The following is a 27,002-nucleotide window of genomic DNA, read 5'->3' as shown; positions in this document are numbered from 1 at the left end:
GTCTATGCTACCTGCAGTCTTCATTAGTATAACTTTAAATATATAGTAATGTGTACCAAAGGTTCAGAATTTTCTCAGGAAGTCAGATATAATTTGCGGACAATGGCAACCCTCCTGTGACTTCTAGGAATTCAGTATACCGTGTTCTCACACACATACTTGTTATGAGTGGTAGTAAAAGAAATGTGGGTGTTTCTGTTCGTTGCAATGTGTAATCACCTTTTGACATTTTCTTCTGTAAATTTGCAAGTAAATGTAGCAGTTGTGTAAGTGAAGAAATAGGCATATTAGCTTTAGCAAGCACATTACCTGCGTGTGAGCCTGTGCTATATGGAAGTAAAGAGAGCCTCTCACTTCCACTGTCTTTGTGTCCTTTGGGTGAGATCAGGCAATATTCATGCCTTCTTCAAAGACAACTTTTTTGCCGCTTTTCTACATGTATCTCTGGCCTTGAACTTGGAAGGGTGGAGTAATGGAAAATAAGGTTGGAGAAAGGACTTTGAGAAGTTAACTTAGCCTGTTCTCATTGTCCCTTTTCTAAAAGATGTATGTCTGCTTGTTCAGACTAGAAGCTTCAACTAATGAACATTCCGCAGCAATATCAGGTGATCTGTTCCAGATCAGTGAATATAGTGTTAGTTTCTCAGGGAAGAACTCACTGTAATTATGATTGTGCACCAGAAAATATATACACATACATTACAGATATCTGTATGCATCTATTTCTAACTGTAAGGAGGGGAGGGGAGGGGAGGCCTGAGTCTAAATGGGAATCTCTGAAATGACCAGGATTAAAAATATCCAGTAAAGGATCAGTGGAAAGGGGACAGGGGAAAGGGAAGGAAAGGAAAAAGGGAAGGAAAGGAAAAAGGAAAGGAAAGCAAAAAGGAAAGGAGAAAGGAAAGGAAAAAGGAAAGGAAAGGAAAAGAAAAAGGAAAGGAAAGAAGGAAAGGAAAGGGAGAAATGGAAGGAAAAGGAAGAACAGAAATGAAGCAAAAGGAAAGAGAAAGAAGGAAAAGGAAAGGAAATGGAGGGAGGAAAGGAAAAGAAAGGGAAGGGAAAAGGAAAGAAGAAAGGGAGAGGAAGAAAGATGAAGGAAAGAGAGGAAGAGGGGGAAGAAAGGAGGGGACAGGAAGGGGAAGAAAGGAAAAGGGAGGCTGGGATATGTTTAATCTGCATAATTTTGTTGATCTAGTGTACAGTACAGAGCCCACAGATAGTGTTATTGGCATAGTTTAAGGTGTGATGAACTGTGAAGTTTTGGCCTGGAATGTCTTAAGCTCATCTGTGCTTAAGCCAACATATTGTGGCTTTTCTACCTGGAGATCAACTGTTCCGCAGCTGCTTGTTTTTCCCCTATTGTATGCTGCATTGCACAAATAGTGCCTTTCACACAATTGTATCCCCAATTTTTCCCAAGGTTTTGAAGATTACAGTGCAGGACAGCACAGAATATTTGTCACCTTTGTCTGGCACCCTTCTTGACCCATGACTCTTTCCAGCTTACTGAACAGTCGTCTTCCGTGTGCTGCACAGAGGTTTCTGGCTGCAGGCAGGTCCCCTGCGACCTGCAGAGGTTCGGTTCCCTCAGCTCTGCCCTTCCCCTCTGTGGGAGAGGAACTACCTGCGGCATACTTCCTGTGACTGATTTAGGCATATGTACCCATGCAAGTGCCAGCCCAGTTTCAATTAATTCTTAACATACCTGGCAAAGGGAAGAATGTCTAAAAAAGTACATCTCTCATTGTTTGGTTTTGAAACTGGAATGAATTTCAGATGAGCACTGAAAAAAAACCAACCACACAACACCTTAGAGTTGTTTGTGGGCAAAATGGCAATATGAATGCTCTTAGAGAATGTTTTATGTACATGTTATCTGCCATTCATCTATGCATTTATTTCATTTGAGAACTAGCATAATTTAGTTAATGCTGAGCCCTGTTTTTCACAGAAAACTGACAGAAAAATAGTTTACTAGTTGAGAGTTTCTCAGAGACAAGGATGCTTTACACTGATTCCAGAAATGTCATTCTTAAGCTAACTAATGGTTTGAAAACTAAAAAGAAACAAGCTCCATAGGGCATGGCTTGCGCTACCAGGCTCTGCCCTACTGTATGGTTTTGTTGTTAATTGTTTGCATTTTGTTGCATCTTATGTAAGCTTTATCACAGAAGAGGGTTTCTCAAATGGATTAATTTTGCCAGCAAGCATTGATGGAGAGGCACAATGCTGAATGAAGATGTACTAATTCACAGATGTACTAATTTTACAGAAGTTGAATTTAAGTTCTTTATAATTTACTGTAGTAGGTCAAATGTGCAGCTTGCCATGCAAAATCTGAATATTATATTTGTAGCCTACTTCTGTCAGCAGTCCATGTACTGCGCCAATGAAGGAAGGTTAGATTTAACTCTGCCATGTGAAGGGCAGTTCTCTACTGAGTTGAGATAAGATCAAATAGCATGCAGTATGATTATCCTGTCTTATCCTGCAGATGATGTTGGTCATTTAAACGTCTAGTCCTCTGACCTCTCTATATGTCTGCTGCCTAGATATACTCTATATGAAGCACTATTTCCTTTGTACTTTGTGTTTTATGAAACTGTATCTTCTTTCATTTGCTTTCGCTGGCTGTAAAAATCAGCTAGTGAGACCTATGGTTGTCATATGATAGTACAACCTAAATGCAGTATATGAAACTATCAGGTGAAAAAGCAGTCAAAATATGCTGCAAATCTACTTTGCCTAATTAGTATGTTACAGTACTAGAGATGTGAGTTATGTTTAAAGCTTCTTTTAAATGTGCTGAGCATATTATCAGAATATAACTGCAATATCAGCATATTTTATGATAGCCTCTAATGATCAGTTTTCTAAACAATTGCTTTTGTTAAAGAAATACCCTATTTTAAAAACCAAATTATAATTGGAAGATGATGGATGAAATTCTTAGGTGAATGTCATATAAAAAGGTAATGGTCAAAATGACACAGGTGAGTTTTATTTATAAGTTTACAATTGTGACAGCAATTCACATACCATGTTTGTTTAATCTTTCTTGTCTATGAAATACATTATAAATATTTACTGTCAAGTGCTAAGTGAAAAGCATGGAATATAATCCTTGTTAGCCACTACCAGCAATTCTTCTGGGCTATAGAGTATGTTTAGATGCCCCAAAAACAGAGAAGGCATTTCTACTCTAACTGCATAAATCAAGTAGTCTGTTTCTACTTTTACTAATGCTACTTGGCATCTAGCATAATGCTGTCAAACTCATGGAGGTTATGGTGACTTTTTATTAGTGTAAGAAAGGCATAGAGCGTAATGATGTATTTGTGTAAAAATGGATGCCATGGGTTGGATGGAAAGTGGTATTTCTTGAATCTCTGTGTCCTAAATTCTCTGAGTTTGTTTCTGCTGGATCATTTCTGCCTTGAGGTTCAGGGTCACTGACCTTATTTCAGCTGATGGCTGACTGCCTGTTGAGGTGCTGTCACCTGTCTTGATGAGCTGGGTGGTCAGTACTTGCCCAACGATTGCCAGCAATGGCTGCTCAAGGAATGAGAGTGTACAGGTATTGTAGATAACTTAGCATGTCGGAGCAGTTGGTGGTGTTAGGAGGGCTTAAGCCATACATACAGTACTTTTTCCAATTAAAAAATGTTAGTAGGTACTACCTGGAATATCCAACTTTATTTCTGCTCTTAGAGGTTTCTGAAAATTATGTAAACTATTCAGCACATTAAAACAAAACTGCAAACTGGTGTGTGTTACATGAGGATATGAAAATTGCTGGCTCAGATTATTAATACTACATACAACTGAGAAGATTCCCAGAAGTCAGAGAGAATGTGTTGGAGATCATTGTTACCAGAGTGTTTGGCAAGGTATCAAATGAATGCTGTAGATATGATGCAACTATGATGATAAAAATATCTGAGCCAAAATACTGTACTGTATATCAATACAAAGCATAACTAAATACAGTAAGGTAATGTGCTCTGTGGAAAGGTAATCTATTTATGAAGAAGGCACAGTTATATGCACAACGCTGGAGAGACAGGGATGGGGGAGGGCTTGATTTTTAAGCTAACTATCAGTGAGGTCTACTGAGATGCAAATTACTGTTTCTTGTCTCTGCTGACAGGTATTGGATGTTGCGCTGCATTTTTACCTTTGTTGTGTTTCTGTTCCTTAAAGCTCTTCTTCAGTATTTCTGGGTGTCCTGGTTTCGGCTGGGATAGAGTTAATTTTCTTCCTAGTAGCTGGCATAGTGCTGTGTTTCAGATTTAGTAGGAGAAGAATGCTGATAACACACTGATGTTTTAGTTGTTGCTAAGTACTGCTTATGCTAGTCAAGGACTTTTCAGCTTCTCATGCTCTGCCAGGTGCACAAGAAACTGGGAGGGGGCACAGCCAGAATAGGTGATCCAAACTGACCAAAGGGCTATTCCATACCATATGACATCATGCTCAGTATAGAAACTGGGGGGGGTTGGCCGGGGAGCAGCGATTGCTGCTCGGGAACTGTCTGGGTATCGGTCAGCGGGTGGTGAGCAATTGCATTGTGCATCACTTGCTTTGTATATTATTATTACTATTATTATTATATTGTTATTGTTTTACTTTCTTTCAATTATTAAACTGTTCTTATCTCAACCCAGGAGAGTTTCTCACTCTTACTCCTCCGATTCTCTCCCCCATCCCACCGGGGCAGGGGGAGTGAGCAAGCAGCTGCGTGGTGCTTAGTTGCTGGCTGGGGTTAAACCACGACACTGGGGAGAGGGGAGGTTCTTGGCAAAGGTCATTTCTGCTGAAGTTGGTGCTGAAAAAAGACGAGTTGTGTAACAGTCTTAGCTGGATTTACACTGTTATGTAATGTCAAAAGCATTAGGAACATAAATGCAGCCTCCACGTCTTCCTTGCTAGTGGAAATACTGGGGAGGATGTTGGGTTTGTGGGATTTACAGAGACAGCACAATATTAGTTGGAATGCCAAAATCAGTGTTGTTTCAGCCAGTTCCCAGAAAGTGTGTTCTGACCAACAGAATGTTCAGAAATATGTAGGGGACTCTAATGTTTCTCAATTAAAGTTGAGTGTGTCTGCTGTATGGAGCATTTAGGACTAGTCTCTTAACAGTTTTACATAGTGTGAAGAACCTGCAGCAGAAGGGTAAGACATGGAGATGTTTTTTCATAAAGCTAAATAGGCCTGTGAATAAAATGAACTCCAAGGTGTCTTTTTCAAAAAAAATTAGTTCAGAAGGATATCTGTAAAGTATTTTACTAGGTACGGTCAACCTGTACATAAATAGGCTCTGCTGCCAAGGACCTTTTAGACCTGGAAGTCAAGTCGTGGACTTTGACTCCTTTGTCGTCAGCAAAATTCCGCTTGTGCTGAATGGTTTAGAAAACTTCTCTGTTAGGAAAAAGTCTAAAGACTTATATGCAATAATGTAGGCATTTTAAGAAATGTCCGTCCGTCCGTGTCCCCCCCCCACCCCCAAACCCCACTGGCATTAGAATATTTGATTTTTTTTTTTTTCCATAGGCAACACTTGCCAAAAAGCTACATGCTCATAGTTTGACTGAAACATCATTTTAGAGTCTCATCCCACTCTAGTTTATATGAGAGTATGTCCACTGACAGCAAGAGAATGACAGAGCTATTAAACTGGTTAAGCTAGAGAATGAGGCCTCAGTGAAATAAGAGCATTGCAATCTTGCTATGTCCAGGGACAGACAGCAGGGCTGAGGAGAAAGGAAACCCAGTGAAAACAGTCTTTTTAGTCGTCTTTGTATTCTGCCAGAAGAAATAAAACAGGCATAACCAGTGCTCCTTCCTTTCTAATTATAATTAGTGCTCCTTCTGTCACTGTTGCAATGTTTTAGCCCTTGTTGTCATTCAACATTTTGCATGTGATTGATTCAGCTTATCTAACTCTCTTTTTCTAGAGATTTGGTACCCTGCCTAAGTTGCTCCCTGTAGACTGCCTTGCTAGTCAGTGAAGATAGAGACAAGCACCTTCACAGCATGAGCCATTTCAAGTGGCAGTTTTAGAACTTGTTAGGTCAGTAGTCTGTAAGATATTTTGTGGCTTAGGAACATAAAATCAGAGTATTTATGTTGGGAAAAAGTAATTATTGATAGACTGTTGTCTGAAAGAATACAGCATTACTTGGCATGTGCATTCTAACCTGTGGTTTGAAAAACACAGTCCCCAACAGAGGACTTCCAGCAATAGCTACTGCTAGGTCTAAAAGGACCCGACATAAAATGTGATGTGCTATATTGCAAATGTTAATCTTCTCTTATTTCCCCTCCTGCCTCCACGAAGTTATATTGCTTTCATATACCTAAAAGTAAGAAGCAAATACTCTTTTTCAGGAATTAGGCAGTGGGATTTTTTTATTAATCTCCAGTGCATTTTGGTACACATTTGAGATCTTACAGATTTTGTTCAAAGAAGAAGTAGAACCAGTGGAATTGTATTTCTGAATTTTTCATGATCATTTCTTCAGTTCTTGTCTGCCAATGCACACCACAGGGTACAAGACTGATTATAATGTGCTCTCCTTTTGTTACTAGGTCAGTACTTCTAATTCTGAGCATGTCTGCGTCACTGGGAGTATCAGATAATTTACTCGGAAGGAAGCCTCTGACGTGCTCAGACTTAGTTTACTCAGCAAAAAAGCATCTGTGCAGAAAGCTTATTGATTACTCTGAGAATGCAACTTAACTGTACTGAAGGGTCTACGTGGGTCAGAGCATATATTCCGGATCAGTAAATTAAGATGATTCTGTGTTTGAATGTGTATGCTATATGTGAAATGAGTGACTTCTGAAAGGATTCAATGTTATTAAGAATATGCATTCACTGTCTAGATTTTTTCATCTTTCTTTCTTTCTCTCTCCCAAAACCTTCTTCCTTTAAAGAAATTTTTAAAAAGTAAAATTGTAGCATATGGAAACAGATTCAATCAGTTTTGTCTAAATTGAAATGTCAATAAATCATTTTGAAGTACATTTTTTAACTGTACCTAATATGTATATGCATGGAAGAACAGAGTTTGTATGTCCTGATTCTTTTCTATGCTTTAGACAGCAGATTTTGCTACCAAGTCAGTGTCTGCTGTGAGAATGCTAACTTGATGTAAATTTACAGAAAATGTATCAAACAGGTATTCCACAAATCACTGCATTCTACCTTTAAACAGCTTGCGCTGACCCACTCGGAATGTTATCTGCAAGGGGGAGAGACAGAGTGAAAGATTCTCTGGAGAGCATTTTGCTCACGTTAGGATTGAACTGCACTTAGGAAGCTGTGCAGAAGTGGGCATCTTTGTAACTTGTTTTGTGCTACAGTTGCTATGTTTCTTAACCTTTCAGTGGATGGGACTTTAAGATGTGGAAATAAGGGAAAAGGGAATTAATTGTAGGGGATTCTAGCCTCTCTTTTTTAATACTTGTCACTATTTCTGTGCTATTTTTTGTTTCCAGTTACAAGAAAACACATGAGACCCTGAGCCATGCAGGACAAAAAGCAACAGCAGCTATCAGCAACGTAGGAACTGCTATCAGCAAGAAGTTCGGAGATATGAGGTATAGGGATCTGCTGCTTCTCTGGTCTTATTTTGAGGACAAGAAATATAAGTCATCTGTCAGCTCTTCTTTTACTTCTACATTAGTATTTTAAAGGTTCAAGTACTTTGCAGTCAGTATTTTATAACATTCATGGTTTCAACCAAAAAGAAGGGATAACAATGAATGAAGATATAATTCTTATTTGAGTCCTGGTTTTAAAAAAGAAAGTGCAATTTGAAATCCTTTTGGGATAACTTTGCAAGCTCAGGGAAATGTACAAGTAAAATGGAACAAAAAATTGCTATTTGGTCTTTATTAACCCAGTTTTATTCATGCATGGATTCTGGAGACCAACATCATCTGAAGAAAACAAGCCTGCCTTGGAGCTGCTTGTGGCAAGATAAATCAAAAAACATATTCCGGGCTATTTTTTATCAGCTTTTTCAAGATGTACAAAGGCAAAGTTTTGTTCTGCAGTTGCATGTATAAAAAAAGATATGATGAAAGTAACAGGAGTTGAGGTCAGGAGAACTGTCACTTAAATGCAACTTAAATGTCAGGCTTTATATGTTGATGTATGTTTAAAAGTGTTGGTCTTACAGTTCCTCAGAATGAAAGCATAAATGAAGAAATTGTACACTGTAAACCAGCACTTCAGCTTTCAAGTTGGTAGCAGGATTACAGAACTCTGGTGTTTTAGGGAGTTGATTTTTTGTGATGAAATAAACGGACAAGCGTAACTCTACAGTATATGGTTTGAGCTGCAGAATTAGGGTCTTGTTTATTAGAGATATTGGTATGTACTCACTTTTTTGGTCATTTTGTAATGTATGAGGTAACCATATCCTAAGATCTATGGGAATCCATTTTACACTATTTCAAATATATATGGAGTTTTTTTCTGCAAATGGCTGAAACATAGTTCTTGGCAGCTAAAACTTATTTTTTCCACTTTTTTACTTTTAATCTGAATCTTAAGAAATCTTTAGAGTCCCTCCTTTATACCTACCTTTTACATACAGCTTAAAAAAAACCTCTACAGAAGTACTGTTGTTTTTCTAGGTGAAACTAAAAAAGGAAAATCTTCATTACTGTATGATCTGCTTTACAATGTCTTTTTCCACATTGCAGTTTAAAATGGAAATCTAGTGAGTGACTTGCAACAAGGGTATGAACATAAACTAAGAATTGTTTGACTCAATACGGTTAAACAACCATAGGTAGTATATGCCTAGAAAAGGATATAAGAATAAGGAGGCATGCAGTTACATTTTCCTAGTGCATTTTTTTTAGCATTCCGCAATCTGAGAGCTGAAAACTTTCTAAAACAGAGGTTTGAGCTTTCATTTAAAAGTCTTTGAAGGGTTTTTCTTCATGAATTTATCTCTTTTTTTTTAATTTATTTTAACTTGTATGAGCTTTTGACATGCATAACACCTCATGTCTCCCCAGATGAACAGATGTTATGTGGTAAAGTGTGTGGTTTGTTTGTTTGTTCATTCATTCCCTATTCTTAGTCTCCCGATCTTTTCTTTGATGCCTTCTGGCTCTTCTGTTACGAGAAACAGTGAGTGTAGTCCTTCTGCTGTCCTTCATGTCACTCATGATTTCCTGTGGTTTTATCATATTTCACTTCAGTTCCGTCTTTTCCACACGGAGGCTCCAGTTGCATGAGTTGCTTTCACAAGGCTTTTTCCTACGTCGTTTATTCTTACTGCTTTCCCTGCATTCATAGTTGTATTCTGTATTTTTGAGAAATGCATGAGATGCATGTGCTGCATGTGGCAGCAAGATATCCTGTGTTTCATTTTCTGTTCTTTCCTAACACTTCCTCCTGCAACAAGGACAAGCCCACTGCTCAGTGAACAGGTCCCGTTGCTGCTTCCATGCTTTAGATCCCACAGCAGTGACCAAAGAACTCTTTGTGTGCAAATACTTCCAAGACTGGCTCTTGATCAGGGAGACATGGACAACTTCAACAATTCAGTACTTCTCAGGTCCTGTTGCTTGTGCTTTGCACAGGGTGTGAGATTAACTGCAAAGGCAGAAATGTCTTCACTGTAATAAAGCATGTTTTTCCTCTAATATTTCCCTTAATTAATCACTGTTCCCAAATTCCTTTTTCTTACCGATCAGACCCCACCCCCATGGTGATCATGCTTCTGAGTAGCACTTGGAAAGCAGATGGGTGGTATTTATCCCGTTAGCCCTTTAGGCAAGGGCTCAAAGCAGAGGCTAAGTCCATAAGCATTTTGATTAATCGAGAAGCTTGTTTCTAGTAGCTTTCTTTGATCAAAATGATTACCTTGAACCTGGTTGGGAATTTTTCAGGCAAATATGAACTATACCAGCACTGCCATTTTTTTGTGGACGCTTACTGTTTTCAGTTAAGTTCTCAGTTAGGAGAGTTTCCTTGACACTTGATGATAAAGCAGCAAGCGGTATAACCAGTATCCTGTAGTTATATAAAGCATGGCATGACTTGGGTCTTCTGCATCTGCTGAACATCCTAAATCTGGAGTAATGGTCAGTATGCTTCCCTCAGCAACAAAGCTGGCCTAAGATCTTGGCTCAATTTGGGCAGGTGCAGTTCTGTGTGGGGTCACGCTGTAAACCTTATCACTTAAATGACCTGGTTTTAAAAATCTTCCCCTCTCCCACTCCAATGCCAGCCATGGTTGGGGGAGGAAGCTGTAAGGGGGTATGCATTCTTTGTTTCATTGCTTGCGTGCTTTTTTGCTAATCCAAATCATTTTATTTCAGTGATCTAGTATATGGATTATCACCGCCCCCTCCCATAATGCTGACTTAAACAAACATCAGGCTCTGGCTTAATTCTCTTGGTCAGGCATTAAGGCTGGTAGTCACCAATGGCATCCAGATGCAAATCCCTGTTCTGCTTTCAGTCAAAGCAGACACTTGAAACTGATTTCTAAAATCCCTATCATCATCATCATCATAATTCCCAGTACGTTCAGCAGTCTGGTGTGTTTGGTGTGTTTGGCCTTTATACCCCCCACCTGTGGCAATGGTGATTTTGAAAGGGCTTATGGTCAGCCTGACTCTAAATATTGAAGCCTGCTGCCTTTGTGAAACAAAATGCTGCTTTCCAGGTTGCCTGCTATGTCCGCTGTACAGAGCACCACATGAAATACATATATTTCTGTTCTGAAGATGCGGGGTCTTAATTAATAACCTGAAAGATATTTCATCATGTATTATCTCTAAAAATGTTTACTAAAGTATCATATATCAGTAACAGGCTAGATAGACTCCTCTGAATGTGCTGTTTTACTGGGTTAGAATTCAAGAAGATGAAATCTACAAGAAAGACAGACAAATGACAAAATTCCATGTGTCCTAAAGAACAGAGAAGCCACCCTTTTGGGACAAAGTGCTTTTCATGCGGCTGCTGTGCTTCTCTTTCATCCCCACCCCAGCTTCCCAGTGTCACAACTCTGTAATTCATTTTGTGCATGAATAATCATTAGTGTTTTACATCATCTACATTTTTTATTAATTATTAGTGCTTGTAAGGTCTCTTTACAGTTGTAATGCATTCTATTTAATATTAGCATGCTACTAGAAATACCAGAAATGTGTATAAAACCAGTATGCACATACTTTTGCTTTAGGATACAAACCAGGCACTAGTAATATAGTTAAGATAATATATTCTTCATGAATAGCTCTTATGATTAATGATAGGCCATCAGGATTTTTTGTTGCACCTCCACCCCATGTCCTTTTTGACATGTAGAAGGAAGGCAAAGGGAAAGAGGGGAGTCCCAGGTCACTTATCGGGCAGCAGCGTGGGCTCAGATCTCTCAGAAGTAGAGGTTACACTGACATTTCAACATGGCTCTTGCCATGTAGAGCACAGATGTGATACAAAATTGAGTGTATTTATCCCTTGCTCCTTTGCATACTGATAAAGTTTGGATCTTTTCATGCAGTACTGCTGGACTGCTCTGTAGCTGTCCATGTGGATCTAAGAGTTTCAGCCCTGCTGATGGCCTTTTTAGAAATAAGTTGTGATACCAAGTGGGAGACTTTCTGATTTTTTTATTTGCTTTAAAAAAAAAAGGAAACTACGTACACTACACTGCTACATGTGCACTACCACATAAATTACTACTACACAAGTAAATGCATTTAAAGATTAAGCTAACAAAGGCATGCATGCAAATTTGGATGTCAGCAGTTACACTGCTTATACATCTTTCACTCAAAAGTCTCTTACATTTTCTTTAATTACATGATCGCACAGGCCCCTTTCAAATCCAGTGCCTGGGATGAGCCAGCTCTAAAGATGAATAAAGGTAATATAATGCCTCATTCCTGCCAGGAGTTGGAAGGCACATGTGGAAAGAGACAGAAGACTGCAGGGAGGGAGAGCTTGGGGGCACGACTGTGGCAGTTGAATGTGCCCCTCAGAGATGACAGGAGTCAGCACAGAAGGCACGTGAGGTCCCAGAGGCATGGAAGAAGGCAAAGTTCATCCCTCTGGAAAGGGGCAAGGGAAGTTCCGGGAAATACAAAGCAGATACTGCGTGAATGCATTAACCTGTTAATTTCTAAGCATCTAGAAGATAGAATGACAGCAAAAACATAAAATGGTTTGCCAAGAACAATTCTCTTGAACTGACAGCACCTGTCATAGAGGATGGAGGGGAGGCAGGACATGTGGTAGAGCTTGACTTTGATAAGGCTGAGTGTACTGTTTTTGCTCCTGTGAGTGAACTAGAGAAATACAGTCTAGGTGTTACTGCTTTAGCAGGAAGAGGGCATAGGGGGTTGAAAATTATTTTCAAAGAATAAGTCTCAGTAGCTCACCATAATGCAGGAATTTGCAGGCATCTGTCCTGAGTCTGAAGAGTACTTCAGCATTTTCATTACAGGTTTAGATGATGGCATCATGTGTACGCTTAAAATCCCCAGATGACTGCAGTGGGAGGGAATGCAAGCACTTCAGACAGCAGGATTAGAATTAAAATTTATTTTAAATAATAAAATAAAATTCAGTGTAGGAAAGTGTAAGGTGCTTTATTGACAGATGGAAAACAGTCAAAAGCAGAAATGGGGAGCACTGACCAGCCAAGCTTTGCAGATAAGGTAGTGGCTTTGCAGATAAGGGCCTAGCAAGTGCTAGGCTAGTGGCTCACAAATGCTGGAGGACTCAATGCTGTCATTCTGTCATTGCTAATGCATACTTAATTCCAGCAAGTGTTACAGTAGTGTTGTCTGTAAGACTCGGGAGAGGATTGCTCTGCTCAGCTCTGATAAGGACTCAGCTGGAGTATTCAGGCCAGTGCAAGGGTACCACCCTTGGAAGGGTGTGCAGATGAACTGGAAGGAATGGGGTGAAAAATAAATCTTAAAAAATCAGCTTCAGAAAATAATACTCTCTTCACTGAGAGTGTTTGAACAAGTTGGCTTTTAGGCTAGACAAATGTGGCTGAATAATGAAAGGAGAGGGAGGATATTGTAAGTTAATGTGAGAGATCAGGAAAAGCGTTCAGCTGTAAAGCTGAACGGGGCACAGGTTATTTCTGAAGGTGAAGGCTATGGAATCTCTCTCATTGGAGGCTTTTAGAAGCAGGTTAGGCCAATATCTGTTGGAGGTGGCTCAGATATAATTAATCTGCTTTAGTGCTGTGGGAGTTGATTTTTGCTGTGCCTTTATTGTTGTGCCTTTTGGGGTTTTTTTTTGTGGTGGTGGTGGAGTTTTTACACAGCCTTTTGCTGTGCGTTTCCAGGATTTTCGTGATCTAGGGATGTTCTATTGGGAGCTGAATTCCTTGCAATATTCTAGCTGTCATACCTAAAACTACCATTCTTAAACCTCTGTGTCTCTGATATCCTCTATAAAGGAATTAGTAATATGTCTTGCTTCAGAATGTGATTTTGTAAGCATTTCTTTTGCTGATGGGTGAAGCAGTTGTTTTCTCTTATTTCTGCTGACACTCGCCCCTTCATTTGTGCTGGTTTTTAGAGCTCTGCGGTAACACAGATTTCCCTATCATACAGCTGTACAAGTATGTACATTAACATGGAGAAAGGGGTGGGTGTTACTGGGAGTCAGCAGGTAGTAAAAGGAGGCTACGTATGGCAACAGTATTACTTAAGCTGGTCTAAGCAGAAATGTGAAGATAAATCCATGAATGTTTGAGAAGCACTAATATACATGATGATGAGCCCTGTAAATAACCCTGAAGAAATCAATGCTTTTCTTCAGAGGAAGGTATGAATATTGTGCAGTAAATAATGCATCACACCACACATTGAAAAAAGGTGTGAAAAATAAGTATTGAAGAGATGTTCATTAAGTATGCACCGTCTGTGTGGCTCACTGCATGAGGCAGGTGTTTCTTTGAAGTAGTCTGTAATTAAAGACTACATCAATAACACACAGATGAAGGAGAGGCTGTCTGCCTCATCATTTCTCGACTTTGGAACCTTAATGACAATCTTTGAATATTGTATATCAGTGTGCCTCTCCCAGTTCTGCTGCCTTAATTAAGTTTCTTGTGAGCTGGAAAACAGTGTCAAAGTGTTTCAAGTATTGTTTTCAACAAGGAAGAAGTATTTTAGAAAACGTCATTTTAGGAATTAAAAGCCCCTTGTTTTTTCCTTATCCTTCTCAACTGAGAGATGATTAAGAAGTCCAGAGGGAAAAAAAGACATTTGTTGCTGATACACATGTAGAATTCCAGTTTGCCTATACTTTCTTTTTAATTAGATTAAGGTAGGATTTTGGGAGGGAAACCAGTTAGCATTGTTTAAATCTGATCTAATGAAAAGAACACAAACTGTTCTTCATTGTACACAGAATAGGTGACTGCGTAGTGAAGGAGCGTGTGAAAATTTTTGCTTTGAAGGAATCTCAATTGATCCACGTTCTAGTGTGAATGCCAGCATAAAGATTTGAATGCTAATGACTATTTTTCTCCTCAGGCAGTTTGACATGCTACAGATATATATGTCTACTTTAGTTACATTTTCTTAATACCTTTAACTCTTGCTTTTCTTTCCTTGTGCATCCACCACAGATCACATTCAATTGGGTAAGACACATTACTCTCCTTGAATACTGTCTCTGTATTTGACAGGATTTGTTTTATGGAATGTAATGCAGTAACCTCTTTCCTTTCAGCATTGTTATATATGATAAAAACATATGCTACTTACACTGTAATGCCTCGTTTTTACAGCATGGTGAGTATAATGAGGAAAGGACTGGACTAAGTGGCTAGAGTGTGTTTGCCTTGCTTTTGAGATTAGTCTCAAATTCAAATAATCAACACATTCAAAAGATGTTGCTCTTGGGAAAACCTATTTATATGTATTCCCATTCTCTCAACCATCTTTTTCTGTCAGAGGTTGGAAGACAAAGAACAAGCGCTCAGTAAAAATTCTGTTCAGCCAGCAGAGTTTTATAAAGATTGTGTAAAGAATTTCATAACCTCCTCTTCAATAAAGCAAAAGCATATTAGTTGTGAAGTGTATACGGTGACTCTTTAAAAGTCTCGAGTCCTGGGGAAATTTCCAATAGTAGGCCAAGTTCTTAAAATTATTAAAAAGGTTCTTTATATTTAGAGCTTGAACTTATTGATGCTGTAAAGCAATTCAATATATGATGAATTATAAAACAGTTTTATGTGTGCTGAAAGATTCTATAAGCAGTCTGGCTTTATGTCAGTTCACCCAGCAGAGGGGCTGAACAGCCCCAAATCCCCTACAGTCCCTCTGGCCTTGGGGGCATCACCAGTGCATGGGACAGCTCAACAATTTTTCTGTTCAGCTAAGTAATCCAAAATGGACTCTTAACTTCACTGAGAAAACTTAAAAATGGGGCACAGATTGACCTTCCTATCTCACTCTGACATGAAACGCAAATGTAATATTTAGCAACCTTTGTCAGAAAGGATGTCTGTTCTTTGCCTCTGCACTGATCACTGTCACAGACGTGTGTCTTTAAAAGAGCTTAGTGTTTTAGGCTTCTAGTAAAAGATGTTGTCACTGTTTCTATGACTGGCATCCTTACCTTTTTAGAGAAATTAAAAGATGAACTCAGTGAAATGTGCACTTAGTATTCAGATTGTCTGTCACATGCCATCTCTCAGCTGTGTGAATTTAATTTGGCACAATGTAATCTTACTTAAACCTTTGCATTTGGAATGTTTTGCTACTAGAAGAGGAGCAGCCTATACTGAAATACTTCCAAATTTTTATTTTTGCCTATTTGTCATGTGTTACAAGACTAAAATGGCAAGCACGCTTGTTTAATTTAACTAGGATTGTTAAAGATTTGCTGCACTTGTGAAATGTTTGGCCTAATCTTTCATAAGTCTGAAAAATGATGTGCAAAATTGAACATGAAACATTTGTCTTGTCTGCTGTCAGTTCTTGTCTATCTGAGCTTAGCAGTAGCCTTGAAATACACACAACAGCAAACAGTTCATATAAAATCTCTCTGTCCCACCTGCTTGCCAAATAGCTTCTACCCCCTGCCCCAGCCCCCATTTCTGAATCTTTAATCTGGAAAAAAAAAAAAATCTTTTATGTGTATATGGACACAGTGCTGCTCTGAATTTGTATAGTTGCAGCCAAATGTTGGTGTCCCTTAAAGTAAAGCTCTCACTGTTCTCAATCAGACCAGGCTGCAGCTGTCAGTCAACACTGAAAGTAGCCATACAGGAATTTTTGAAACAATACAGACCCTCACAGTGCACAATTTACTTATAATGTTCAGATCTAAATGTACTTATGGATGGTTCTTACATTTCAAAGAAAGATTCATATTCCGAACAGGCTTGATGCTTCCCAGCAGTAGGGAATAGCTGATGTGATATGATAGCAGAGCTGGCTTTGGTGGCTCAGGTGGGAGAACGTGGCTAATGTAAGTCAAGTGGTTAGGGTGAGTGGCCGTCTGCAGGGCTGAAGGTGTGCAAGAGTATTTGAGGATCTTTGAGTGATGCAGAGGCTCCATCCTCCACTTGCCAACCTTCTGATACTCTTGCTGCTGGGAAGTCTGAGGAGGGAAGTGTGGCAAGGAAAGCTAGACGAGAGCTGTGGAGAACAGCTTTTTACCCTTGGTAGTGTTGAGGTGTGGAGGAGGAGGTGAAACATGATAGAGCGATGGGGACAGCAAGGGCTACAGCTGAGAGAGCTGCCTCTGTTTGAAGAAACCTCTTGTTTAGGTAGCCTGTTGTGCAGGAGCCTATACAAACTGGGGACTGGCACTGGCTGTTTGGCCTGTGTACATTGTACGTGCAACAAAGGCAGGTAATTGCCTACTTACCCACTGCCTTGAACCAGCTCTGTTTATGTTCACAAACCTGCGGTGTACTGTACTCACCCAACACAGAGCTTATCATCACTGCGGAACACGGAGGTAGCGCTCTCTTCCTCTGTCTCATATCGCATGTCTCTGCAGATAGCAGTGGTCTGCGTCACTTAAATGGATCTTGCCAGGAACTGTTTTGCATCATTCTTTTGAGCCCTATCAAATTGCTGATCAGTTGACATGAGAATGTAGTGGTAAGATCTTCAGTGTTGAAAGTAAGCTGGAATTCACAGGAGAGTTTAACAAGCTGTTGCCATCAGGAGAGTACCAGCACTCTTGAAGAGATTTTTTTTTTTTTTAAGTTAATTTAAAAAAAGAAAAACTATATGTTATAATCATGTTGCAAACTGGATTTTACAGCTGTTTTTTCCTTATCTTTTGCTTTCATCCCACAGTTACTCTATTCGCCATTCCATAAGCATGCCTGCGATGAGGTAATAAGCTACCCATATTCAATTTGCTATGGTGATGCTCAACGGCATAATGAGGGGGGGATTTGCATACTTTGATCCTGATCCTGCAGTTTTTAGTTGGATGAATAGTCCCACTTCAATCAATTAAGGTTATTCATGTAGATAAGGGCTGCAGGACAGGCCATCTGTGTGTTTTTCCTTTTAATTGTATTAACTGTTTAATCTCTTGTACAAGCCTTTGGGTAAACGAAGCAGTTCTGAGATGTATTTGGGTAGTGGATTGTTGTTAGGTTTGTATTACTGCATCTGAAATTCAGTTGTTTTGCTGTCTCTAGAACGTCATCCAAAGCCCATTAACGTCAGAGATGCTTTCCACTCCAGCAGACTTTGGCTCATGCTCCTGTGGAGGGATTTTATATGACTGCTTTTATATTTTAATGGCTATAATCATGCTTTACTTGACTGCAGCCAAATATTGATGTCTGTTCAAGTAAAGCTCTGATTGTTTTCAACAAAATCAGGAACTGGCTTTCTTTATACCCCACCCCCAGCCTCTGGTTATATGAATATCCCCACTACCTGCCAGGCATGTGGGGAAAACAAATCTCCTAACTCTATGACGTATGCTAATTCATTCAACTTCAGCAGGTGGATAGTTTAAGGCAAGCCTTCACTGGTGTGACCTATGGGTCAAATGTAAGTCATTAAAACTCAGTTTCTTTCTCCTTTTGACCTTTCTTGCCCTATGAAAAGTTTGTCACCTATTTAACAGAAACCAAAAGTAAATCTGCATTATTTGTCCAACTGGCTTTCACTTGTCCTTTCCTTAAACTAGGGTCAGTTTAACTTAGCCTGATGAGGGATATGATGTAAATGTATTTGCAGAAATAGAGGCCATCATCATGCTCCTGGTAAGTTCCCAGAATGTGCAAAGGGGATGAGCTGGAACACTGAAGTTTTAGCACCCATTGCCTTCATCACTTTGCAAAATGAAGCGCAGGCACCTGCATGTGTTTGCCTTTCCCCATGGATGACACAGAGGCATGGGCACCTGCCAGGGTAAAGTGGTTCTGCCTCATTGTTCCACTGTGACGGTACCCTCTGTTATGGATAAAGATCACTGTTATGTTTTGTTTCACGTAGGAGCAAATGGATGTAGTGGTTTTTGTATATCCTGTTGGCCATGTTGTTAGGAGGTACCCTGCACTTTCAGTGGTGGTAGTTTCTACAGTCTTTTTCTGGCTATACCACAATAGACAGGTGAAAAAAAAAGCTGAAGAACTAAACACTCAATTAAGTAACTGCTTCATTATACTGCACTGGGCTTAGTGTCATCCTGTCACCTCTTTGTTTCTTACGGTAAAGAAAGTACAAGAGGAACCCTGCTGGACAACAGTTTTTGAGCTGCAGAGTCTACACTAATGATGAAGCACAAAGTGTGCTGTAATTGAGCTCTCAGTTGTCAAGCAAGGAGCAGAGAACAGCAAGGAGCAGAAGGTCCCCTTTACCCACTGTAGATTTGCCCAAGTCCTTTGTGCTGGCTAAACTGCTAGAGGAGGAGACAAGCTTTTGTACTCACTCCAGCTTGCCTGCTTCTAGCATTTCCTACGTGGGACAGGAATTAGCAGCAGTGGGGAAGCTGCTGCGAAAAGTGAAGAAGAGATCTCCATCTAAGCAACTGAGGGGTAACTTGAGTACAGATCTCTATGGGGATCCATACTCTCACTTTAAAACAGCATATGTATTATATTCATAGTATTACGTGGCAGATATTAGTTGTGGTCAGTATGTTCTGTTCTCAGGAAGAAATGTAAAAAATTGAATGCGTTTAAAATGAGGGAGAAGCTATGTTTCAAGTTTTGGAGAGAGAAAGAAAGAACAAGGTTGTCAGGCAAGCCAGCAAACCACGTATGTGATTTGCTTTAAGAAGGAAAATCACAGCTGTTGCCTTTTTTTTTTAATTCTTTTAAGATATGTTCAGCTCACGGTTTTCCCAAAAACAGTGTTGTGTTCTATTCTACAGGGAGTGAAAGGCAGAGAAAAGCTTAGCTTTGTCAGAGGGGCACCCTAGGAACACAGTCTCCCTAAAGTCTTTGTCTTTGAAAGCAGCAGGATACACCTGTGGTCACAAAATCATGGAGTGGGTGGTCAGGATTCCTCAAAGGCATTTGGCCCCACTTTCTATGTAATTCTAATCTCCTTCATCCTAGCCTCAGGACATTAAACTGTCATCTTTTTAATTATGTAGATTATGAACTTGCTCATCAGCTGAAAAAAAATGTTAATTTCTTTCCAGCAAGAACACAAATGGATAAAACCGTAGAAATGCAGCACTACAGCCAGCCTTCTCTGGTTGTTCTTCTGAGGACATGATAAATGTTATCAGAGGGTAGGCAGGCCAGTCAGTGTTTAGTTTCAATTACTAGGCAGGTTCTGGTTTTGCAAATTTGTAGCTAAAAAATACCTATCCGATTACCGTAATTGGATTTGACTGACAGAGCACAAGTGACTGTTCATACCCTATCAGTCTGTAGCCCTCTGCTGCCAGCCAGCCTTCATTCTGTCCTGCCTGGTGAGAACTGATCAAATTGTGGAGTTACCCCATTACGTTTGCAACTGACTCTTCTTCCTTCCTTCAACTTTTTCTCCTAGGAATTCTCCAACTTTCAAATCGTTTGAGGAGAAGGTTGAGACCACTGTCACAAGCCTTAAGGTAAAGGTTAGAGGCAGCATTATGTGGCTGTGCGTGTTAAAGTGTGACAGCTTAGTTGTCGCTATCCTTTGCACAGGAGACCGATTGAATTTGCTGTTCCGTCAAGAATTTCATGGAACTGCAAGAGCACTAATGGGAAATGCGGGCGATATGCAAAGAAATAGTCTTTCTCTGCTTTGTTACTAAGAAATTACTTTTGTTGCCTGCCAAAGTAAACAAGTGGTCTCAGAAATGCCAAAAAAACGGCCATGCTGAAATGGAAAGCAGAGAGATCTCATGAGGTGTGACCACGGTTGATTATGCTGTGCAAGGCAGAACCATGTGCAGATGCGAGGTCAGATTCTGAAAGCAGTGTGGCCTCGTGAGCTTTGTGCTGTGCCCTGCCAGACAGACGCAGCCGCGTGCCCGCAGAGCGAACTTCCATCCCTGAGCTACGCTCCTTTCAATACTGGAGGTGTACTCACACAGTGCCCCTTACTCAGCTGGTGCGAGCTGTTGTGTAACTCAGGTGTGATTTACACTACCTGTGTGGCTCTTAGCACTGAACTCATCTTTCTTTAATGCAGGTGTGTTTCCTCTCAAATTTCAAAACTGTATTGACATATTTGCTGTGGGACAGGAAGGTCTGATGGCAAAGTTACCAGTTATCACTAATAGCACTTGTTAAGACTCTTATTCAGCAGGACAGAGCATGACAAATTTGCAGTGAGCTAGTCCTTGCTGCATGGTAAGGCATATTCAATGGGGGAACGAGAGGGTTTGTCTCCTAATGGTTATTACTCATCAGATAAAGTCAAGTGTGCTCATAAAATGGCATTTTACTTTGCTGCAATAGAAAGATTCCAACACATTCCAAATACAGTCTGTCAGTGGACAAGGGCTAAATTGATCACCCTTCATTTTAGGGGGAACTGAAAATACTAGATTAACGTCAAAGGGCATTACAACTTGTAAAGCATTAAAAAGGTAAGAAAATGGCCTTCCGCTTGGGACAGAAGGACATTCCTTCTTACAGAAAATGCAAATTACAGCTAGAACTGAAGCAGCAGGTGCACAGGGCAAGTGTCTTTTCCATGCCACTGTGAAATCGTAAAGCACATGAAATTTTCCAGTCAGTGTCTGAGGAAAGTAAGCAGCAGAGAGCTTGATTTATTTTTATGTTTCTGAATAAGCATGTCCATCAAAGAATGCAGAGTTGCTCTATCATTTTCAGATTTTGAGTGTTCACATTTATTTAGTGCTAGGCTGTTCTGACAACTTTTAAGTCATGACAGGGTAGGGTTATGTCATCTCATTGCACTGTCTCAGAGAAGGAAACATCATCTCAGTTTCACAGGTGGGAAGCAGCATCTCAGGGAAGACTAGGCCAAGGAGCTAGAACAGAAGACAGACCTCCAGAGCCCCAGCTCAGTGCCTGTATACACTTTCCTATTCATTCTTTTCACCTTAGCTGCAAATGCTTTTTATACTCAACCTCACTGTAGGAGACATCATTCATGCAGTGGGGTGCATCAGCTTGGAAGGTCTGAATTCCTGTCTGTTGCAGTCAAGTGTATCGCTTGCTTATCCTTTTGTGTTCCTTCTACCCATTTAGATAAGGGATGCAGCTCATTGGAACACCCGAGGTCTGAAATGGATTTTATTTTTTGCATTTTTCACCACTTACCCATTGAAGTAGTGCAGCACTTTTTGTACTCATTGAGTCACTAAACCTACTCTCAGGGCTTTCGGTAGTACTTCTAGTTCCCAAGTTTGCTTGTAGGCTACTTTAGACTCCACAAATCCATTCCCCCTACACTTAGGCCAGCCTGTGAGAGGGACAGCTTAAAGCCTTTTGCCTTGCTTTGAGGGGTAAAGGACAAATGTGAGTGATGTCCTTTCTGCATCAAGGGAGGGGATGTCTGTTTCCAGTCACCTCAGTGACTCAGCTCTTCAGAGAGAGGAAAAGTCAATTCAAACTGCACAGCTCTGAAGACCATTTCTTCTCACAGTGATCTACTTGAGGAGCCTGATCTTATTTTGCTGATTAAACAAAGGTGTTCTTCTGGAGGAGACTATTTGTCATGCCAGCTCTTAGCCTATCATGTTCAGAGTGCTCTTAGATCATCCTTTAAGGATCTTTAATTAAGCAGGACAAAACAAAAAGTCTGGAGTCTAAAGTCATCTTCCACATCCCATGAAACCTTCATTGTGTCCACCTTTATTAGCAAACCCATTGACATTTTCATTTACTTTCTTTATTCTCTCTCTTTCATTCATTTCTTTGTGCAAATGGAGAAAGGAAGCTGGAGTCACGGACCTAGGGTGCCACTAATGTAGGCTGCGGACAACTGGGAATGTCTCAGCACTGTTCTTCCTTTTCCCTGCCTCTGTTCCAAGGCTTGCAAGATTAGTAAGACTGGGGGGTCAGGGGAGAAATCGTAGGCTGTCCCTTCAGTTCTAGGATCCTGTTGTGGTCTGAAAAAGTGGAGAACTTCCCAGAGAGGCTTCTGAAAAAAAGAAAAGAACAGCAGTAGCCTTATCATCTTCTCCCTGCCCCCCATATTAGCTATAGATCTTCAGTGGTCCTACAATGTTCTGTAGTCAGCCAAACTGATGTTCAGATTTCATACATTTAGAAGTCAAATTTCAAATTAGATTTTATTTGCTCCTGGAGTTTACACTTTGAGTTGCAGCTTTCGTAGGAGAGTGTATTAGTTCAGCTTCCTCTGGAAATCAACAGGACCTGGGTGTCTCATTCTCTTCAACTTTTCTGAAAATCAGGATACTGATGAATTCAGTGTTTACATAAACAATGAGGTATTGGCCAGAGGCATTCAGTAAAGTGACTTCCATCATTCTTGTTTTCAGATGGAAGAGTAGTCAGAAAGGCAAACAGAAAATGAACCTCTGATTTTGAGGTGTCCAAAGCCAGATGCACTTTCTCCGAGACATTTGAAATAGTGCAGGAATAGTCTACTTTCACAATCACGCTGATCAGTCCGAATCAATGCTCTTTCCGATACTTTCTGAAAGTCAGCACAACCCACTAGACTGGATACAGATTTTTACCTCTTGAGATGGGAACTTTTAATAACAGTGACTCAAGCTGTCAGAGCAAATATCAAGCCTACTAATACCTCATTTTATTGAACTTTCAAGCTAGGCAAGCTCCTGTGCTAGCTGATGAAACAAAGAACTATATAGGATTAACCCTTTGGAAACTTAGGACACAAAGTTCATTTAATTAAAATAATCTTCCTAAGCATTCAGTGCCTGACAGGCTGGAAAAATACCAGCTTATCTTTAAGTCCTGCTGCAGTTCTAGGATGGAGTAAAAAGTTTTGCCCTATTTTCAGGCTTGAATCAACTTCGAGTGGGCCTACCAGCAAGCCAAACCACAAAAGAACGTTCTCTTACCAAGACAACCAGTCAAAACAGCTTTGTCTCTTCATCACTTAGTCGTGACCATTTCCAAACCTTTAGATAAAGCTCTGTCTTTGTTAGGAAAACTCTATTTCAGACATTCAGTCATACTGGGTTTTATTTTTTAACACTTGTATTTACAAATTCAGCAAACTGAAGCATTTTGAAAATAGATGACCTGTGAGCACATTGGCATATGTTTCATTAATGTAATTCGTTATCTCTTCCTCCCCACATGAAAATGCTGTGGGCAGTTTTATATATCATGATGTATCTAAGTAGCTACAAGTACCTAAAGGGAGACAAGCTGCTGGTTTTGTTCTTTGGTTACTATATTCCTTCTACTGTCCAAAATCCCAGTACGGTTTCTGTATTTTGAGAGCAGCTGCACTACCATTGCTGGCGGATGGGCCACTTTACTCAGCAAATGAAGCAGTTCATTTTAATACCATCTGTTAGCCAGCCTGCGTAGAACTGGGAAAAAGAGTGAAACCAGTGTGAGCTACTCATGGACAGCACTGCACTAAGTTTACTGGTAGGATCTAGGATCCTGCCTGGGATCTACTTAGGGACTTGTTCCTTTAAGCGTACGATAAATACCACTGGCAGATTTTATGATTGCACCCTAGCAGTTTAGAAATTGGGGGAGGAAAAGGTTTGCCTTATTTGACTGTTTTTATAGCTTTTGTTCTAAGAAAAACCCAACCCCACATGTTCTCTGCCTGCTTTGAACAGTTCCCAGCCCTCCATGGCCATGGGGTGGAATGCAAATGGGACTTGCTACAGTGTGAGCAGAGGAACTTGCTGTTCTCTTTGTTTGCCTTGTTACAGACCAAGGTTGGTGGGACAAGCCACACAGGGGGCAGTTTTGAAGAAGTTCTCAGCTCTACAGCCCATGCCAGCGCTCAGAGCTCTCTTGCTGGCACGCGCCTCCCCGAGGGCGAGGAAGAGCTTCAGTGTTAGACCGCAGGCCCTGCTGAGCCTCGCATGCCTCTCTTCAGAGACTTGCCCAGCCAGTGAGTTTTAGACCTCCCTCGCCACCCAGCTTGTGCAACAAGGTTTTGTCAGCTTGGAAAATCGCCTCCCTGGCCTTGTGCTGGAGAAACGTTTCCTCTCTCCGTTTGTATTTTGGACGGGCCATTTTATCATCAGGTACTACTTACACGATAGAAACCACACGCAAGTCATTGACTTACAGTGCTCTAAATTCTATGTTAAGTGACCAAAGTAGTTTTCATTTTCACGTAACTTCTCTCCAACAGTCTCCCAGTCTCTGTTTCTTATTTCTTTCAGTTTACTGTTTTCTATCTGTTGGTTTCCAACTCCCTTCTCAGTGCCACATCAGACAGATGGACCTAGAGCTGTGCAAAGATTTCTACTGCCAGCAATAGTCCGTATACCAGCTGCCCTTTGCTCAGGAGTGTCTGTACATGATCTACTTCCTAACAGAATTAAATCACTTACTGTCACAAAAAGTTTTTTCTCCTTCACTGGTACAGTCTGGCATTGCCCTCCACCCATTAGTCAGCAGAGTTAAGGAGGATGGGAAGAGACACCCAGTTATTCATATAGAAACTGAACTGATCACAGCTGCTGATTTAAGATGATCATTGTAGCTGGAAAAGCTTCAGTTTAAAAATGTTCTATTGCTTGCTCTCTGTGGTTTGGTAAGACTTGACAGTGTAAGTTAATTACAAAGGGAAGTGGAGCAGAGGGAACTTTAATAATTTTGCCTCCATATCTTCCCCTCAAAAATAAGGGAAGGTAAATTTATGAGCCTCAGTCAAGATACAGCCTTAAGTGAAAGAATACAAACCCAACAATTGGCTTAAGATGTGCCATAGGTTAGAGAGCCCATGCCTTCAGTCCATATTTCAGAGCTGCCAGCATAAACCCTGTTATCTTACAATACACAGGATGAGTAGGTACTTCACTTTTGGTGTCAGATTTTGTCATGCTTCACTCTACAACATAATTCCACCAACTGCATTATATCTGCTTAATCATCAAGAGCCAGTCATCGGTCAGCTTTGCTTCAGCATGTTTTCTTGCATCCTTTTAACATTTTTTCTAAGAGCAGCACACTTGTGACACTGTCTTGCAGTCTAGTGAGCACGTGTCAGTCTGCATGCTGCATTACTCAGTTCGCCAGACTGAGATGAGCACAACTTTATTGGTAAAGTATAGAAAACAGTCTGGCTGCTTTCAAAATGGATGCATTTTTTTTGAGCATAAGCCAAAGCTTCAAATCCATGTTAGTGAGTTTGACATTACAGGCTGCTTAAAATCTTGTGAGGAAACTTGGCTTTAAGTGGGTTTTTTTTCCTGTGTAGCTTTTGTTATAGTTTTTACAAAGTTGGAAGTTCTTTCATAATATTCTACAGGACGTAAGTTAACTTTGGACATTTATATCAAATGCCTCTTTAGTGTGATTTTAGCATGGAAGCAAACTTAATTAGTTTTTTAGTACAGTTTTCATGTGACAGTTTGCTAGCTTATGTTGTGGGTTTGTGCATAAACGTGAATTTATTTAAATGAAGATATTAATGGTCACCTTAGTTTGTGTAAATGAAGTTATTGATATTCTTATTGAAAATAAATTTCTCTCTTACTCTTTTACACCTTGTAATGTTTTCTTTTTAATTCGGTGTATTTGTCAGTATTACTGTGCATCTCTAAGCCTCGCTATGTGACAGCAGGTAATTTGCAAGAATGTAATCTGCCATTCCTACAGTTTTTAAGAAGATCTATTCAGGCCCATCTGATTTCAGGACCTGAAATTCCCCATGAAAATCTGTGGCCAAAATTTTGAAAATTTTGACGTTCAAAGGAGAAAAATAATTGAACCAAGTTCAGTAAAAGTGAAATGCATGGCAGAAAACACCTTCTAGGTCTAAAACCGTTGACCTTCTTTTGAGCAGGACCAGCAGCCAAACCAAGGTTAAAACATGGAGTCCAAGCACTGTCATCTTCTACAGGACAGTGATTTATACCTTGTTTTATTTACATATTTATGTATGTATATACATATACACATTGGAAAATGCTTCTGGGAAAGCAGTAAATTGCTTTTAACTACATTCATTAAGAGTATAATTTAAAGAGTTTGTGAGTATGACTTAGTGGAGGTAGGTTGGCCAGGCAAGCTTCTCTTCCATATAAATCTTTGTATGTTATTGTCATTACAGCAGCTGCCACTACACGTAGGCTCAATGCTGATAAGAATAGAGCAGGAGGAAGACATGGGAGGAGGTGATTTCCTCTCACAGGTCGCGTGTCCAGGGCCTAGCACACTTTTCCGACACGTGAACAGTGCACTTCAGTACGGCATTAGGAAGCCTGAAGCGCCACAGGCTGTTTGCTAAGCTATCAACCTGTCATCATGGCTCGTGCTTTCCGATTGCACTTTCTCCTTCAGTCTCTTTCCAACCAATTCCTATTTCTGTTAGAATGCAGTGACCAAAACTGACACACAATTACACCTACAGCGTGCAGAAGGGAATGTAACTTTACACAAAGTACCTGCTGCATTTC

At 40.2% G+C, this 27,002-nt stretch overlaps 1 protein-coding gene across 3 annotated transcripts in view; it reads left to right on the top strand.

Annotated features, from left to right (window-relative positions):
• The window catches only part of TPD52L1 (TPD52 like 1), a 38,564-nt gene extending 14,133 nt beyond the window's left edge, over positions 1 to 24,431 (top strand). Inside the window, exons 3-7 of one of the 3 annotated variants that reach the window (XM_009480454.2) lie at positions 7,505 to 7,606; positions 14,641 to 14,655; positions 17,333 to 17,371; positions 20,003 to 20,063; positions 24,300 to 24,431. In XM_009480454.2, the coding sequence (XP_009478729.1) occupies positions 7,505 to 7,606; positions 14,641 to 14,655; positions 17,333 to 17,371; positions 20,003 to 20,063; positions 24,300 to 24,431 (349 nt within the window). The remainder of the gene's footprint in view (positions 1 to 7,504; positions 7,607 to 14,640; positions 14,656 to 17,332; positions 17,372 to 20,002; positions 20,064 to 24,299) is intronic. The other 2 variants (XM_009480457.1, XM_009480458.1) reach the window with 2 other exon arrangements.
• The last annotated feature ends 2,571 nt before the right edge of the window (positions 24,432 to 27,002 follow it).

This window comes from Pelecanus crispus, chromosome 3 (genome assembly GCF_030463565.1).
Source record: "Pelecanus crispus isolate bPelCri1 chromosome 3, bPelCri1.pri, whole genome shotgun sequence".
In the NCBI taxonomy this organism is placed as follows: Eukaryota; Metazoa; Chordata; class Aves; order Pelecaniformes; family Pelecanidae; genus Pelecanus; species Pelecanus crispus.
The sequence above is the reverse complement of the archived record's forward strand: the minus strand, read 5'-3'. Positions and strand labels throughout refer to the sequence as shown.